This window comes from Lissotriton vulgaris, chromosome 10 (genome assembly GCF_964263255.1).
Source record: "Lissotriton vulgaris chromosome 10, aLisVul1.2, whole genome shotgun sequence".
NCBI lineage: Eukaryota > Metazoa > Chordata > Amphibia > Caudata > Salamandridae > Lissotriton > Lissotriton vulgaris.
In genome coordinates, this window is record NC_141698.1 from 547,899,436 (window position 1) to 547,918,687 (window position 19,252).

Genomic DNA, 19,252 nt, shown 5'->3' on the forward strand with positions numbered 1-19,252 from the left:
AAATGAAAATAGTGGCAAAACAGTGGTCACAGAAGATGAAGACGATGGCAAAACCAAGGGCCCAGAAGATAGAAGATGGAGATCAAATGGGCACAAAGAAGAGTAACACTGGCAAGGAACAGAGGGCATACGAGAAAGAGCAGTGTCAAGAGAGAGATGAAGAGAGCGAGCAAAAAGGTGTGTTGTGGGGGTTCTTCAACACTACGGGAGCGGGGTCCTCAAGGGCCTTGTCAGACCAGACAAACGTAAGTCCAAGTGGGCTAGTGCTGTACACCTGCTAATGAAATGATGTTGTTTTTTGCATTTGGGTTTGGAGACCATCCATGGACTAACAGACTCCCTAACTTTTTTTACCCTTACAGTCCCACCTGACACATTTTTTAATACCGATTTCTCGAAAGCTACTGAGTAGATTTACACCAAACTGGGCAAAGATACACCTTAGAGTAAAGTTCTGCTTTCATGCCTACTTTGATGTGCATCTGTTCCGCCGATTCTCTTTCTTTTTGCAGAATAATGCTAAGAAACCAATGAGAGTTAAATGGGAAAGTCACTTTTCTCACCACCCTCATTTCCCTCCTCCCCTTCCCATGAGTTGTCTTCCCAAAACTTGCCATGCTAAACCCTAATAAAAAAACCTTGGTTTTTTTTGGCATTCACTTAAGTTAGTCTGACATGGCAAGTTTCATGCCTCTACCGTAAACATTTTTAATCAACCCATGTGCCGTAGGGGGTTGTCTGACTGTGTACTTGCCCTTCAGCCAAACACCACTGTGCACATCCAATGGCCTTGCAAAGTGCCAAATTGGTAAATGGATGGTGACTGAAGCGATTTACAATAAAACACATAGACATTCACTGGAAAAAAATGTCTGTTATGATTAATTGAATACAAACCGTAAGCCACTTGAAATTTAGACGAAGTTCAGGGCCCCCTTTAATTGATACCACCTATGCTAAATAGACCACTTTGACTATGGAATAAACAAAAAGCTTGTTTCCAAGAGGAAAACATGATGGGTGGTGTGGGAGGAACCTTGTGCATAACATACCATAGATAACCTTCAATTGTTTTTTCATTGAAAAAAAGTGTGTCTGTGTATATATACCCCCCTTAAATTAATTAGTCACACGCCTCCATTGGGGTAAAAGTCTCTGAGTCACTTAATCACTGTTGGCGTGCATGGACTGTTGTAAAGAAATCCACACTGCTTAGCGTGCATGGACTGTTGTAAAGAAATCCACACTGCCATATTGTTTCTTTGACATTTTATTTATTTTTATTAATGTAAATTAAGAGTGTGCGAAATTCTGGTAATTTTGCTTTCTTGTTATGGGAAATTGTGCAAATTTACACGAAAAGTAAATATTTGATTTCATGCTATATTTTAACATTTAACACAAATAAATAGTGTGCAATTCTCAAAATTAAGCTGCCATAACTTACATCTTACCCATGTTTATTTGAATGTAGATCTCAAGCTACTTATGTACCCGATGAATCTGTGCATCCGATAAGCATTGTAACTTGGCCCAGACCGATACGGTGGAACAAAGAACTACATTTGTGCCCTATAGCTGCCCAGGTGTTTGAAGCGCCATGTGGCTTTTGTGATGACAGACCTCTGAAGCCAAAGTATATTGTGGTACCCACGCAGCACAGGTTCCACTAAACTCACTGAAAGGACGACCTATAACATGATAGTGGACCAGAGTCTATTAGAAATACATAGCTGTCAACTCTCACCTTTTCAACCTCCCTTTGGTGCAGCAGTGTACGTAGCCAGAGACATGATACAACTGTCTCACTTTCCCTGATGAAAAAACAGATTATCCACAAAGAACAATAACTGCACAAATTTCGATTCCCAGCAGCAGGTTAGACAAAATGATGATATAGCCAAAAACATTATGTGAAAATGCAAATGTTGTCAGGTTAAGCACTCTGCAGGATCTGCTTGTAGTGATAAGCTCCACCTCCGGACCTCCCAAACACCCTGAACGTAGAAACACAGGGTATTCGAGCGATACGGTGAGGGAAAAACCCCAACAGGGGAAAACCCAGGGAGGTAAAGGAAGGGACAGCAGGGAAAAGGAAGCTGTAAAACAAATAAAATAGATTAGTACACTTCCTATGTCTACTCTCAGTAAAGTCTCACTAGAATAGATTATCACCTGTGCTGTCTATGATTCATTCTCCGAACGATGGTACTCCCCCTTCCATCTGTTCCCTACATAACACAAGAAGCACGGTTAGCATATATGGCTATGGCAACACACTAACCTATGTATATGCTATTCATAGAAGCAACATACCCCCAGAGTGAAAACACTCATAGTAATGTTATCAATAATGCCAATTGACTCTTGGCCAGTATTCTGCTTCCTATAATCCCACAGGAAGGGAACGTGAAGAAAACAGTATTTAAAGTGCAGGATCCTAGTTCAAAGCAACTGGTGTAGATTGAGTCATCTACACCCAAAGAATGCCTTTTACAATCCTCCACAGTTCAAACAAAACCAAATACAGTGAGGTGTAGCTTAAAAGCCACTACCGCCCGCCTTGGCACTTGTAATGCAAACAGAGATATTATGATAATGTCATATCTTCATGACGGCAATGCGGGGAACTCCCCCTGCATTCCGCCACTTGCCTCAGACGCCCCTTCAATCCAGGAGCAATTGCCAACCAAATCTGTTCCTGCCTAGCCCGGTAAGACCCGAAACCAAACACAGTTCCAAAGAGAAGCCAGGACAGTCTCCACTGGCACCACAACACGAGCGCGCGGCGCTCCTCTAAATAAACATAAGGGCAAGTCAATATCTATAGTAACGATACCCCAGGCAGATCGCCAGACGCTGTAAATTTCCTCAATGCAAACTTTCCATAGGAACATCAGGAGAAACGAGAGCAGCCGCTCCTGCCGAACAAAACAAATTACGAGCACCTCCCATTCAGCCTGACTGCGCTAAATCCGATCGGCGGCAAAGGCTCATGGGAATTGTAGTTTCAGGCCCGTTTGCCCTGGGAACTGTAGTTTGGGCAGGCGCAAGGGCTAAACCCTGACAGTACGCCCTCCTCCCAAGCGCCTCCTAGGGCCAGGTTTGGCCGGGAACCTCCGATGGAAAGAAGCTGTGGCTCTTGGTGCATGTACATTGCTCCAAGGCTCCCACAAGTCATCCTCTACTGAATATCCCTTCCAGGAGACCAAATACCATAGCACTTTCCTTCGCATCTTGGAATCACGAATGGACCTCACTTCATACTCAGGTCCACCCTCTCATTCCACGGGCGGGGGCGCCCTCCTCTGGGATGTGAGAGCCCTCTTCAACAGCTGTATGTGAAACACGGGATGGATCCTCAAAGTGCCAGGCAACCGAAGTTTGTATGCCACAGGGTTGATTTGTCTCACTATCGGATAGGGGCCAATAAAGCGCGGGTGGAATACGCTTCTTAGCTTAAAACGGATGTACCTGGTGGATAGCCACACCTTGTCCGCCACCTTAAACTGAGGGCCGGGAATCCTGTGCTTATCCTCCCAACGTTTATACACCTCTTTGGCTTTCAACAAATGTTTCTGCACCTCTCTGTGTACTCTCCTCAATGTGTGCATGCGTGCCATCACGGTGGGCTGGTTGCCTACTTCAGGTGGGAAGGTGATGGGCAATGTGCTGGCATCATAACCGTAGTTGGCCTTGAAAGGAGACATGCCAGTGGAGCTATGCCACGCGTTATTGTACGCCAATTCAGCCATCCATAACAAGTCCACCCATGATTCATGTGCTTCCTTAGAATAACATCGCAAGTATTTTTTCAAGGTTTGATTCAGCCTTTCCGTCTGCCCATCGGTCTGTGGGTGGAAGCTCGTCGAAAGTGCTGAATCAACACCTAAAGCCTTCCACCACAATTTCCAGAAACGAGCAATGAATTGAGGCCTCTATCAGACACAATCACCTGGGGAATGCCATGTAACCGTATGACCTGAGAAGCCAGTAACTGGGCGGTTTGGCCTGCCGTGGGAAGATTCCTACAAGGAATAAAAAGGCCCATCTTAGTCAAATTATCCACCACTACCAGGATAGCTGAATACCTATGATCACAAGGCAAACCCGTTATATTCTGCCACGGGCAAGCAGGTGTGGGCATGGGCATCAATTGACCATTTCTTTCTTGTATTCTCCCCCTCTGCTCTAGCACACTCTTCACAACACCTCACCCAATGAGTAGCATCTTTAACCAATGAGTCCCACCAGAAATACCTTTGAAGCAGGCTCACTGTTTTAGTAACTACTGGGTGGCCAGCCATAGGCGCTACATGACACCATACAAATGCCTTCTTCTGTATCTCAACTGTGGGCAGGTACAAACAGTCACCTTGGAAAGGCAGCCCTTGTCTCACAGACCTTCCAGGTTTGATCTTAGCCCATCTTTCCCACGCCATCAAAGGCCTGGAGTTCTTAATCTCATCCAAAAAGCTCTCCGCACGAACCACACACAACACCTTGGCTGCTGGAATTATGGCATGAGGGACCTCTTCCTGCTGTCCGTCTGGCATTGCTTGTCCGGACAAAGCGTCTGCTTTCCTATTATCAACGCCAGGTCTAAAGGTCACTACGAAATTGTACTCCGCAAAGAAAAGCATCCAACGCATTTGTCTTTACGTCAGATGCCTAGCCGAAGCCATGTATTGAAGGTTTCTGTGGTCGGTGTATACAGTCACAGCATGACAAGCCCCCCACAGGTATTGCCTCCACTCCTGAAAAGCACGCTTTATGGCCAACAGCTCTTTTTCTGCAATAGTGTAATTGTACTCAGCAGGGCTCAGTTTTTTAGACAAGTATGCGACAGGATGGAGATGACCCGTAAGGGGATCTCTCTGGGACAATACAGCCCTTATCGCTTCCTCCGAAGCGTCAGCTTCCACCACAAAGGGATGTTCCAATACAGGATGTGACAACACAGGAGCCGTAATGAACGCATTCTTTAGGGTCTTGAACGCCTCATCAGCCTCTTTTGTCCATGCGAATTGTACCCCTTTTCTCAGCAACCTGGTAATTGGGACAGCCGTTTATGAGAATTGTACTATAAAACGGCGATAATAATTGGCAAATCCCAAAAAACTCTGCACTTCCCGCACTTTCTTTGGAACCGGCCACTCCTGGACTGCCTGTACCTTCCGATCTGACATCTGCAGCTCTTTAGGGCTGAGGTTCACCCCCAAGAACTCCACCTCGTGTACCCCAAACTCACATTTGCTCAACTTCACGTACAAGCTATGTTCTCTCAGCTTCTCCAGAACTCTTTTCACTTGATCAGTATGACAGGATTCATCCTGGGAGTAAATCAGTATATCATCGATATACACCACCACAAAGTGGTCCAGGTAATCCTTTAAGACATCGTTGATGAAAAATTGGAAAGCCGCTGGGGCATTACAAAGCCCAAAGGGCATCACCAGATATTCGTAGAGACCATATCGCGTCTTGAACGCCGTCTTCCATTCATCCCCCTCACGTACCCTGACCAGATGATAAGCCCCCGTAAGTCCAAACGGGTATAGATCTTTGCTTCCCTCACCTGGTCAAGCACAACAGAGATGAGGAGAAGTGGATAACGGTTGCGTACGGTGTTTTTGTTCCAAGACGCGATAATCCACACAAGCCCTTAGGTCCCCATTGGCCTTCGCAATAAAAAATAGAGGGGAAGCTGCAGGGGATCTGGAAGGCCGGATAAACCCCAAGCGAAGGTAGTGGTCAATGTATTCCTTCAAGTGGGTAGTCTCCGGTACTGACAATGTGTATACCCTGCAAGTAGGAATAGTAGCTGTAGGAGAGTAGGGTCTGCAATCCTATGATCACCCAGATTTTTTGCTTTTGTTTCACTGGTTTACGACTTTCTCTGGCTGTGGGCCTGCCAATCAGACCCACAGCCTGGCTGTTCTCTCTCTAAATTACAACATGTACCCTAGGTGCATTACCAATTGGTACTGGGCCACCTTGTCAGACCCTGTAACTCAGGGCATAGGTGTACCCAGGGCCTACCAGGGGCTGAAGCTTGTATTATGCCACCCCTGGCTGGCCTCCTAAATTAGACACAACTGGCTGCATGACAGCTGGGGCAAAGTCGTGTAATCACCCTTTGCTGTAGATATAGTATACCTATATCTAACCCTAAAAATGGACACACAGATCCCTATCAGTCACTCCTATGGCAGGCCTTGACAATCCTGAAGGCAGAGTGCTTGGAATCGTGTGAGATGGTGCTCTGGCATGAGCTGAGCCTGTCTGCAGCTTGCGGAACCAAGTCCTAATAGCTGTTCCATGATAACGCATACCATATACTCTTAAGTGCATTATAATCCTCGCGGTTAAATGCTATCTTTGGTATTGCTTTATCAAAACATGTCGAGTAAGGTGTCATACAAATTGGAATACTAACCCCTCGCCAATTCTGGCGACGGGGTTAGCATTCCACCCTTCTAGAGGGACACGACATGTATGTAACTGTTAACCCCGGTTAAAGTTAAACGCAGCCTCAGCTCCACAAAATGGATGCTGCCACCACAGACACGAGTCTGACCCCCTGCAGCTGGGAGTCCTTCCAGCGAGGGGAGCCTGGACAAAGGGTTTCCTGTCGAGGGCGGTGCTAGCACCGTCCCAGACAGGGTTTTGTGTATCCTGGGTAGGCAGGGCTTTACAGGAAGGTGACTGCTGAGTGGCACCCCGGTGCTCACTACGCATAGGCCGGTCAGAACCAGTTCCAGGGGCACACCAGCCCCTGGCCTGGGGAAAGTCCGGCATGGGAGAGGGGTGTAACCACCCCCCTCCTAGTCCCACCCATAGGCAGGACCTAGTCACCGGGTCAGCCTCTTTTCTTAGTATAAAGATAGGAGCGGGCCCCCTGTTCAAATTAGATCATCTTTGGAATCAAGACACGACTTTCTGCGAAAGGACATCAAGATTTCTTCTTCAAGATTCTCCCTTGTGGCTAAGGAGTAGTCACCCTGCATCCGCAGGCACCATCAAGAACACTGCGGTCTGCTGCAAGTCCTTCCTCAGGAAGCCGACGACCCAGCACGACGAGACCCGGCTTCCCTGGCACCTCTGACCTCTACTCACCTCTACAGCCAAGCTGAGAACCGTGAGTGCGACGAGACCTCGAGGGACCGACGATCGCCAAGACTGCACGACTTCTGCACAACAAGCCCGCCGAGTGTCCCTCTGGTGAGTGCTTTGGGGTCCGAGAAGCCCCGACCCTGAGCAGCTCCAGCACCGAAGATCAGCCCTCCAGCATCTCCACGATCTGAGTGGGGCCCTTCTGCTTTTTGCTGCTCACCGCGTTGTTTGGCTACTAGCCCGCTGGCTTGTGGCCTTCTGAACGACGCCCGACGACATCACTGCTGCTGGTCTGGTTGCTCCAGACTGGCCCTTGCTTCCTTCTTCAAGAGAAGCACCCCGGACCCTCCTGGTCCACTCCAGACGCCATTTTGAGTCCACCGCGTGGGCTTGAATTTGCCAAGGCTTTGTTGCCCAATCCTGGGTCCAGCGACGCCGACAGCTTCATCCATCGTGGGACAGCTCGCTCCTCCATCCTGGTCGCCGACAACGCCTCCTGGTCCGTGAGATCTGCAGAGCACAGCGTCACCCACTCACCTAGTCGAGGTGACTACCATCCGGTGCCCTCCTGGTGCCACCTGACTACTGGCTAGTAGTCACGAACTTGGTCCCCTCTGCTTTCAGGTGTCATCTATCTTCAAGATCCAGGCTTGGATCACTTCGAACTCTCTTCACTGGTCGCCTGCCAGCATCTTTCTTCCAGGCTCCTGGTCCGTCTACGAGGACTCCCGACGTCTTTTGAGACATAAGCAGCTGCAGCCCCTGGGCTAGGTAACTTCGGCATTTCGGTGCCCCAGCATAGCCTCACTATCCAAGGGTCAGAATCCACTTTCGTTTTCCTCCTACCAGGTCGGGTTCGCCCGAGAACACTAACTTTGTCTTTACTAGCTACCATAGACTTTGTCCCGCATCACGCGTGAGAGTGCACACTCTGCACCCGAGTCCCCTGGGTCTCCTAGAAGTAATCTAACGATTCTATAGTCAAGTCCTAGCGATTCCAAAGCCTATTAGTACTGTACTTACCTGCTAGTAATTTCGCATTCCACTTTCAGAGTATATGGTTTTCCGTGCCCCTCGGGCATTTGTATATACTGTGCTAACTTAAGTATTTTCGTAAGAGTTTTGTTTTGTGCTTAGTACCCTGTCCTCATAAAGAGTACAGGGCTGTTGTGATTTTAATAAATACACTGTTTATTTTCATAACACTTGTGTGGTGTCCTTTCACTTGGTGTTCAAGGGGTATATGTGTGGTATAACAGCTGGCTTAACACGCCCTCTCGAGTCTTTAGCCTTAGACTGCTCGTATCCACGCTACTAGGATAGCTGGTCTATAAGGTTGACTTACAACCAATCATCAATAAGGGTTGCTGGACTGATACATAGTGTTCACTAGAATAGTGAGCACTGCATATCAGGCCACCTTCTCACAGTAGCCCCTTCTATCAAGTCTATGCGACAATGTTACTCCCTGTGAGGGGGAAGGGTTTCTGCTTTAACTTCACTGAACACATCTCTGTAGAGACTGTATTCATCAGGGAGTTGCACATTAGTTTCCACGGCCGTAGCCACCAAATAAGGGGTGGATAGAACAGTCACGTGAGTAGAAGGACCAAGCACCATATGATCCTGGCAGAACTCAGGCAAGAACTTGAAAGTCTTGTTTTTCCAGTTGACAACAGGATTATGACGACATAACCATGGCATGCCCAGGAATACCTCATACTGAGGGGCTGCGATGATGTTCAATGTTAATATCTCGGTGTGAATGCTCCCTAACAGAAACACAGATAGCCCTACCTCACTGGTCCTTTCAGTTATATGGCCTGATTTTAAAGGCTGTCCATCTACCGCTAGGACGTCCTCAGGATTCTCCCTCGGAACGCGCGGTAAGGCCAGGCGAGACACCAGGCCATCATCAATGAAATTGCCTGTTGCTCCAGAGTCCAACACAACCAACACCTGATGGAACTTGTGCTCACATTCAAGCGTCATTCCGACGACCAGATGTGACTCTGTTTCCCCTATCCTAATTGTGGAGAGTGAGGTTAATTTCCATTCCTATTCCCTTTCCGCCCCTGGTCTTTTGGTCTCCAGCTGTTCCATCTCAGGCACTGTGGCTGAAACAGCTACTCTCTTGAATCTACTAACACTAGATGACTTGGGCTTGGAGGGGCATTCTCTAACATAATGCCCCTTCTTCCCACAGTACATGCACAAACCCTGTGTTCTTCTGGCTTCCCTCTCTGCCTTAGATAACGGGGCTCTGAGTGCTCCTATTTCCATAGGTTCAAAACTACTTTCTGCCCCTCCAGATGCCTTTTGAGAGGGACGGTCATAATGGAACGTTCCTCTATCCCATCTTCTCCTGCTTCCCCCTCTTTCTGTCATACGACCATCTAGTCTTAATGCCAGGTTAATCATGTCCACGCATGTGTTGGGTTGAGGGTCGACTTGAGCCACCACATCCTTTAAATCCTCCTTTAACCCCTGATAGAAAAGGGACATTCTCTTTTCTTCAGGTCGTTCGACCTCAGCCCCCAACCTATTAAACGTAGTCAAATAAGTGATTAGTTCACTTTTCCCTTGCCTCAACTCAAGAAGTTCCTTGTCTGCACTTAATGTAGTGACCCTGTGATCAAAAACCTTCCCTAATTCCACCCTAAAGGCAGTCCAATCTGATAAGATGGGATCGTTGTTTTTAACTAACGGCACAGCCCAATTGGCTGCATCTCCCAATAGATCTGATATGGCGAAAGCCACCCTTGAATGGTTATTAGGGAACGAAGCCGGTTTACAGGAAAAGTGGAGTAATATCTGGGTTAAAAAGAGCTGAGTTTTACAAGGATCTCCTGAGTACCTTTCAGGTGAGGCTAAAGGAATGGGAGGGGGCACTGTCACCTGCACAGAAGATGCAGGAGAAGAGGCATTGAAGGGATTTCTAGACAAATGTGCCACTTTATCTTGTAAGGCTGTTGTCTCCGCTTTTGATGAGGCCAGCTACTGCTGGACCAAGACCAAAGCATGTAACACATCCTCCATAGTCGCCATTATCACTACAAACAAACCGGGCAGAGCGTAATTCTTGGGCTCGTAATTCTGTCAGGTTAAGCACTCTGCAGGATCTGCTTGTAGTGATAAGCTCCACCTCCGGACCTCCCAAACACCCTGAACGTAGAAACACAGGGTATTCGAGCGATACGGTGAGGGAAAAACCCCAACAGGGGAAAACCCAGGGAGGTAAAGGAAGGGACAGCAGGGAAAAGGAAGCTGTAAAACAAATAAAATAGATTAGTACACTTCCTATGTCTACTCTCAGTAAAGTCTCACTAGAATAGATTATCACCTGTGCTGTCTATGATTCATTCTCCGAACGATGGTACTCCCCCTTCCATCTGTTCCCTACATAACACAAGAAGCACGGTTAGCATATATGGCTATGGCAACACACTAACCTATGTATATGCTATTCATAGAAGCAACATACCCCCAGAGTGAAAACTCTCATAGTAATGTTATCAATAACGCCAATTGAGTCTTGGCCAGTATTCTGCTTCCTATAATCCCACAGGAAGGGAACGTGAAGAAAACCGTATTTAAAGTGCAGGATCCTAGTTCAAAGCAACTGGTGTAGATTGCGTCATCTACACCCAAAGAATGCCTTTTACAATCCTCCACAGTTCAAACAAAACCAAATACAATGAGGTGTAGCTTAAAAGCCACTACCGCCTGCCTTGGCACTTGTAATCCAAACAGAGATATTATGATAACGTCGTATCTTCATGACGGCAATGCGTGGAACTCCCCCTGCATCCTGCCACTTGCCTCAGACGCCCCTTCAATCCAGGAGCAATTGCCAACCAAATCAGTTCCTCCCTAGCCCGGGAAGACCCGAAACCAAGCACGGTTCCAAAGAGAGCAAGGACAGTCTCCACTGGCACCACAACACGAACGCGCGGCGCTCCTCTAAATAAACATAAGGGCAAGTCAATGTCTACAGCAACGATAACCCAGGCAGATTGCCAGACGCTGTAAATTTCCTCAATGCAAACTTTCCATAGGAACATCAGGAGAAACGAGAGCAGCCGCTCCCGCCGAACAAAACTAATTACGAGCACCGCCCATTCAGCCTGACCGCGCTAAATCCGATCGGCGGCAAAGGCTCATGGGAATTGTAGTTTCAGGCCCGTTTGCCCTGGGAACTGTAGTTTGGGCAGGCGCAAGGGTTAAACCCTGACAAATGTTACACATTTTTGAAAAATGTGGGCATTTTTAGGGTCGAATCTGGCAGCTGAGAATTAGTCTGACGTTCTGAATGTTGGGAGATTGATTGCCTTGCTGCATGCAGAGTTGTTATTGCTTATTCGGAAATGTGTGCATGTAGGATCTGTTGTCGACCATTTGTTCCTCAGTACATTAATCTGGCTGAACTGTTGAGCAGCTCTTCCAGAAAGCCTACTTGACGTTTTACGATTATTTTTTTTTAAACGTTTTAATTTCCATCACCAGTCAGCAATCCTTCCATCTCTGAAGTGGAGAATGACATGGCACTGGCATTAGCTCTCCAGCGAGACACTGCTAGTCTGGACAAAGTGAAGAGCCTGGAGGAAGAGGGACTTTATTTCTGCCAACTCTGCCAGAAGGACCTGTCTGCAATGAACTCTGCCTTGCGCCAACAACATATGAACAGGTCAGTGGTAGGAAAGTATTGTTGAAGGGATTTATCATTCTAGTTAGAAGGAATCTATACATGTTTTGGTCCCATATATCAGCACAGTATTTGCCTCTACACACCTAGGAGTCAACATATATTTGTAGACTTCAGTGTTTATTTATTTTTTAATATTTTTTTTATTGGTGCATAACATATAGTAGTACAATCCAAAATCTATAGTTCTGGTACCTGTGAGATATTCGTTTTACATTACTTTAGTACTTTGGCAAATATACTGTGATGAAAACTGAAGATCAGAATCATTTCTACATCATGTGATGTTTCTTAACTGTCCTCCTGCGACGATTCCCCACCAGATGTAGTACAAATTACACCTCTAAATACATTCCACTTTCCCCACAATCGTTCCCATTTTTTGGGGCATAGTCTATTTAGATACACCACTCTTTCGGCCACTATGGCCAAATCCATGTGTGTATTCCAGTCTCGGATTCTGGGAGTGTTGTGTGCCCCCCATAATCTGGCTATGTTTCTCTTAGCTATTTTCATTCCCAGTTGCCCAGGGTTGTGCTGCAGTGTTGAGATCTGTTGCCTCCCATATGTTTAAAAGACATCGTTTAGGTTCTTGTGGCACCGGAACCCCACTGACTCGTTTGATTGTGGACATGACCTCCTCCCAATATGTCACTTTTGCTGGGCATTCCCATATCGGGTGATAAAATGTACCTACTTCCCCACATTGTCGGAGGCATTGTTGACCGTCTGTCTTTCCTAGTTTACATAATACTACCCTAGTATAGTAGACCCTATGGAGCACTTTGATTTGCACTGGTCGGAGTTTCGAGGAGCTTGCTACCTCCTTTGGGGATGCTAATGTCTCCTGCCAGTCTGTCTCATCTAGCTCTCCTACCTTCTTCTGCAACTTATCCCGGAGTGACTGTGTAGGGTCAGGGTGATTGTTTATAATTTTTCGATATGTTAAGGATGTGGCTTTTTTGTCCATGTGGTCTGTGAGAAGTCTGTCCTCTAATGGTGAAGCTTCGGGGAGGGTAGTGTCAGGGGGGATGGCAGCCTCTAGGGCATGCTTGACCTGGAGATGTTGAAAGCTAGAAAGAAAGATAAGTGCCATTTCGTATTGATCTCAGAGTTGGGTGAATGAGATTATTTTACCCTTGTCCCACAGAACTCCCACCCTCGATATTTCTATGATATCCCATTGTCTGAATCCTTTGCTATTGCGTAGTTTGCCTATTTTACCAGTGTCCCACAGGGGTGTGGCCTGCGTGATCTTATTATTCCACCCCATCTAATTTGTGCTATATGCCAGAGCTAAATCGTGTGTTTTGTCGGCCCTAATAGAGCCATCTTGTAGTTAGCGTTATATAGTGCTCGGTTAAGCTCCTCCGGCCCTAGGAAAGTCTGTCTAAGCAATAGGCCAGATCAGTACGCAGGATATGAATCCATTGATTCATTATGGCCAGTTGGGACGCCCAGTAGTACATTTGTATACTGGGGAGCGCAATACCACCGTCGTACCAGGTCCTAATTAATTTGTTCATGTCTATCCGGGCTGATTTCCCATTCCAAAGGAGTTTGGTCACTTCTGTATCAATTGAGCGGAAACATGATGGGGGGGGACTAAGACTGGGGCATTATGTAGAGCATAAAGGAAGCGAGGGAGCCCCACCATTTAAAAAAGTGCTGCTCCCTAGCAGCGTCAATGGTAAGGATTGCCAATGTTTGGTATCACTACGAAGTCTCTTCAGGGGTTCTAAAAGATTAAGATTTAAAGTCATGAAGTTCTCTGGGTCTGAAGTGATATGAATCCCCAAGTATTTAAAATTGTCCTCTACTATTTTCACTGCACACCCTCTGACTAGCTTCAGCGGTGGGCCTGCTAGGACATACTGTGTTGAATTGTTCCAGTTGATCATATAACCTGAGTGTTTACCATAGGAGTCACATATATTCAGAATTCTATGCCTGGAATGGTTGGAGGATGCCATATACAATAGGATGTCATTTGCATATAAAGATATGCAGTCTTATCAACCTTCGGTCCAGCAGAGCCCTCAAATAACCGGGTCTTTCCTTATCCATGCCGCTAGCGGTTCCAGCACGAGTGCGAAAAGGATCGGCGACAACGGACATCCCTGTCTGGTGCCTCGACCCAGAGGGAATTCCTTGGATCGCTAATACGTGTGCAAGAGGGTTCGTGTATAATGACCTTACACAGGAGCAAAAATTGGGCCCGAATCCCAATCGGTCAAGTACAGCGAATGGGAAAGGCCACTCAACTGTATTGCAGGTCATACGAGTGTCTAGAGACAATAGGACGACCTCCTCCTGTATCGTATGTTTGCGTCCCAGTACATTGTGTAGTCGTCGCAGATTTAAAGCTGTATTTCTGCCCGGCATAAACCCAGACTAATCCGGGTGTATTAACTTAGCTAGGTAGGGTGTCATTCTGTTTCCCAATGTTTTGGCCAATATCTTGGCTTCTGCGTTAATTAGGGAGATGGGCCGGTAAGAGGTGCTTTCCCGGTTTGTGTATAGCTACCACTGTTTCCATCCTCTGATCTATAGGGAGTTCTCCCAATCCAAAGCTCGCATTATACATGTTTAATAAATGTGGGGTAATTACAGTCACGTTTCTTTTATATAATTCTATAGGAATGTCATTCAGGCCTAGAGCCTTTCCAGATTGTACGTTCCCTAATGCTATTGTTAGTTCATCAGTGGTGAATTCCTAGTCTAGTAGCCGTGTTTCTTCTTCTATGAGCCTGGGAAATTTTATGTCTCAGAGGAACGCCTCTGCGTCCTTCTGCTGTATCGTGGTTGTAGGGGTGTATACATCGGCATAGTGGAGTGTCAACGTGTCTACTATCGTTTGTGGGTCTGTCACTATTTCTCCCGTGGAGTTCTACTACCCAGCGACTTGCTCACTCTCGTATATCCAGCCATGCCAGATGCCGACTGGCTTTGTCCCCTACTTCATAGATTGTATGTAACGTGGCTGTCAATCGAGTTTTTGCGTCTTGCCATAGGTATTCCTTGCATTCTTATTTTTTGAGATGTAGTCGACGTGTGTTTATATCTGAGGGGTCCTGCGAGTGTACTGATTCCAGTTCTGTCAGTTCCTGCTCAGATGTCGATCTTGCCTTTTCCCTTTTGTGGTCTGTGATGAGAGATATGGCCTGTCCACGAAGAATGGTTTTGTATGCTTCCCACAAAGTGAGGGGACAGAGGATTCGTTTTCGCTGAAATAGTGCTTTGTAGTTGCGGTAAAGCCCTTCTTTATCTTCAGATTTTTAAGATAGACTGGATATATCGGGAATACACGGTTTTGGGTAGATGTGTTCCATGTGTATTTAACAAATATTGGTGCGTGATCCGAGATTCCCCGCGGTAGGTGTGTCATATCTACGAATCTTCCCACTGTGTCTGCTGATGTCAGTATATAATCTATCCTAGAAAGACTGTTATGTACCCCTGAGTGATATGTGCATTGTCTTGCATGTGGGGATAGTGAGCGCAGACATCAGCTAGGCCTATTGTGTCTAGGAAGTCTACTAGAGAAGAGTGTGTTTGGTGTTGCTGTCGGTGTGGTGTCCTGTCTAGTGTGTCATTGAGGGTTGCATTAAGGTTGCCTCCCAGGATGAGTTCTACTTCTGGAAGTCAGAGTAGGAATGCAGCAAGTTCCGGGAATGCTAACGAGTGAAGTGCTGGGGGTATGTACACGCTCACTATTGATTGATCGTCCCTCCCAATGGCAGGATGTGGCAGCAAAACTGCCTTGCTAATCTGTGTATGTGTGTTTGATGATTAGTGGGCATTGTTTCTTAATCAGGATCCCAACCCCCCGGGAGCCGGATGTGAATTCAGATTGGACTATCAGTTTGAAGCCCCATCTGTCTAGAGCCTTACAAGTTGTTCCTACTAAGTGGGTATCCTGGAGAAGTATGACTGCTGGCGCTTTGCTCTTAAGATATTGTAATATCAGTACTATCTTAACTTTATCTCTAAGGCCATATACATTCCAAGTAATTAGTGGAAGATGTAGAGTATGCATAGGCGCAAAAGCCTGGGGGTTAGGGTGGGTGGGTGTACGCAGCATTGGAGTCCACAGTATACGGGCATCCTGGGCGATTGGGGGGGTGCAAAGCGGGCAGTACACCTGACACCTAGGTTGGTGCACAACACAATGCTGCAGTGGAGGTTGGAGGCATGCGCGCTCGGGAGGAGGGAGCGGGGTGGTCGACAGGGGAGCCGGGATGGGGAAGGGGTCGGACTGTAATGTATATTTGTGACTATGCCGCAGTTTGTTGGTTCTGATTTGTTACAAAAGAATTTCTGCAGTTGCCCTATAAAAAATCACTTCTGTATAAAGGGCTGGGGTGCACAGGCTCCCCTATGTTATGGATGTGCCCAGGCGCCTATCCTGATCTTTGTATTGTCTATGTGTTATGTTGCAGCGCCTCACGGGTATGTTATTCTGCTCATGCACTGAAAGCTCGACATAGCCGAAGAGATGTAATGTTTAAAACGCCGCACTTGTTGTAATGTCTAAATAACATAAATGCCAATAAACAGATTTGACAAAAAAAATTGGAGTCCACAGTATAGGGGTCTGCATTGGAGTCCACAGTACGTTGGTCTACAAGTAGCAATCTCTTGCAAGTGTGATGAAGGTGCACCATAAAACATAACATAGAATTCAAAATTAAGAAACTAAAATCAGTACCAATAAACATTCATCCCTCCCCCTCCCTGCGTAGAAACTACCCACCTCCCCAACTTTGCAGAGTGCCTAATTCCAATTTCCCCAATAACTCTGTAGGAGGGTTGAAAGCCACCGCGGTACTTCCCTGTAGTGCCCCCAAACATGTTACTCATTATCTGTTTAGTTGTGCACACGTCCTCAGTGATGGGTACAACGTCTACGGCGTCTTCATGGCCATCTCCTAGGGCCCTTCTGTAGGTGCCACCATGCGGTGCTGAGGTGGCTTTGCGTATCTATCGGTAGTCTTATAGTTTTTTGCCTGCAGCAGAGGATTTTGCCGTTACACCATTATTGTTCATGGATTCTTGATTCTGTGATAGAATATATTCGACACCGCTGTCCTCCGAAGGGAGATGTCCTTCCAGCCAGTCAATTCTCTCCATCGGGCCTCTAACTCCCAGATGCTGCGTCTCATCGTTCTGACTGTGATACGCCTGTTGCTGGTTGCCCGTGTTCCTTCCCGGCTCTACGAGTTACTTGGCGTCACCCTTCAAGTTAGTCTTTCGCCTCCTCCAGCGTTGTAAAGAACCATGTGTTTGAGGCATGTGGGCTGCTGAATTCATATCTTAGCATAGATCGCCGCCTAGTGTTGGGTCCGGATGTTTGCACCTTGTTGTCTTGGAAGAGTCTTCAAAGTATCACAAGATAGGTGACTCCTCCCCTGGACTACAGTGCGCATGGGCATCTTCTCCATCTTTAGATTGTTTTTCTCCACCATTGGGTTCGGATGCACTTTGACAACTCCAACTTCGGGACCGAAGTTTTCCTAATTTCTAAGGCCAAAAACCTCATAATTTCGACGGTATTCTTCCGCTCGGTATCCTTCGACTCAACAACTCTTTCCATCCATCTTTGGTAGTCGACGTGGGCCGTTTGGCCTTTTTGACGCCACGTGGGCCTCCCGCCGATGGAAAGGACCCCGTTCAAAAGATGCCCACAATGTCGATCAAAGTTTCCACATAGCGATAAGCATACAGTATGCAACAAGTGCCTGTCTCCGGAGCACAACGAGGAAGACTGTCCAGCTTGTGCTCAGTTCTGGTCGAAGAAAACTATCCGGAACCGAAGAGCTGCTCGACCAGAGATGCAGCGACAGGCACCTGAACCGGAAAACATTTTCGACGACGAACATGAACTTCCAGAGGCAGCGGCCTCCGACCTAGAGCTAGTCACAGTAGAAGACCAGTCGGACTCCGATGACGACATCCCACCGGGGAAACCGTGAGTACTAAAGCCCCTACCCTGCCTCCACCTCCAGACAAGGCTCCGGTCAAAGCATCGCCAAGAGACCTTAGCCGCGACGGAAACACCGCTTCAGAAGCCCCGCCTTCCGGCTCGGCTCCGAAGACCATTACCAAGCCTTCCGGTACCCCAGGACCGAGCAAGACTCTTCCCAAAAAGGGCGCAGTCTCAAAGACGGCCGCTCAGCCGAAAACGGACCCCGACACTAAAAAAGTGGTCCATCTGAAAAACACCGGCCAACCAAAAAAGGTCGTAGATCCGAAAAAGACGGTCGACCAGAAAAAGGGCGTCGACCCGAAGAACACCGTCGACCCGAAGAAGATCATCGACCCGAAAAAAGGAATCGACCCAAACAAAGTTGTCGATCCGAACACTGCCTCTGACCCGAAAAAGGCAGTCGAACCGAAAAGGGCAGTCGAACCGAAGAAAGCCGTCGACCCGAAAAAACACATCGAGTCGAAAAAGGCTGTCATCCCGAAAAAGACCGTCGAACATAAGGTCGTCGAGTCGAACGAGGCCGTCGAGCCAAAAACAGCTGTCGAACCGACAAAAGACGTCGAGCCGAAAAAAGCTCAAGACAACAATACAAACAAGCAAGCAAGCAACCGATCCAAAAACATCGGCGCCGAAGCCACGGACAGTGGAAGAAGAACTTTTCCATCCTGATCCAGTGAGCCCAGACCAAAATAGACTGTATATAGAACCTAATACAAGACATATAACAGTTTACAATAAGAACAAGAGAAGACTGGACACTGTGGCTCCTTCTCTTGTTCCTCCTAAGAAAAAGGACTTTGGGACATCCCCTCCTAGACCTTTTACACCTCCTCCTTTCACTCCTGACATGCCTTATGTTCCATATTCTCCTACACCTCCACAATATGATGAGGGAGAGGACATGGGTGAAGACCCTCATCAGGATTTTATAGATCCTGATGATCCGGGAAACCAAGATCACACATGGGACGATCAGAATGACCCTAATGACCCATATGATACACAACCCATACCAGATCCCTCCACATATCCCACAGAGTTCAAGGCAATGCAATATGGATGAACTAGTCAGGCAAATTTGCATACGCTTTTCCGCCAACCCCACTGATCCCATTAGTGGCACGCAAACGAAGGCAACAGTCGCTCACAATGATCCTGGTTGCTTCCACATGGGCAAGACAGCCATGGTACACAACGCTCCTAGAACTCTCAGTAGTTCCGCACCAAAGACTACGCCTGTCCCACAATTGCTAACACAGAACCATGGCGAAATCAGGCACCCAGATCCCAATCAGATGAACCTAGCGATCTGGCTCCTGAGGTCTTAGAGTTCGGATACCTTAACTTGCCTCCAGACTGCATGAACATTATCAAGGAAGCAAGGCGCCCCACTACTAGAGCATGCTACGCAGCTAAATGGAAAAGATTTGTAATCTATTGTA

The 19,252-nt window shown here is 47.1% G+C and overlaps 1 protein-coding gene across 3 annotated transcripts in view; it reads left to right on the top strand.

Moving 5' to 3' along the window:
- Window positions 1-19,252, top strand: part of SLX4 (SLX4 structure-specific endonuclease subunit) — a 590,413-nt gene that overhangs the window by 38,299 nt on the left and 532,862 nt on the right. For all 3 annotated transcript variants that reach the window (XM_086941400.1, XM_086941399.1, XM_086941398.1), the window contains exon 4: window positions 11,623-11,803. In XM_086941400.1, coding sequence (XP_086797526.1) covers window positions 11,623-11,803 — 181 coding nt within the window. The remainder of the gene's footprint in view (window positions 1-11,622; window positions 11,804-19,252) is intronic.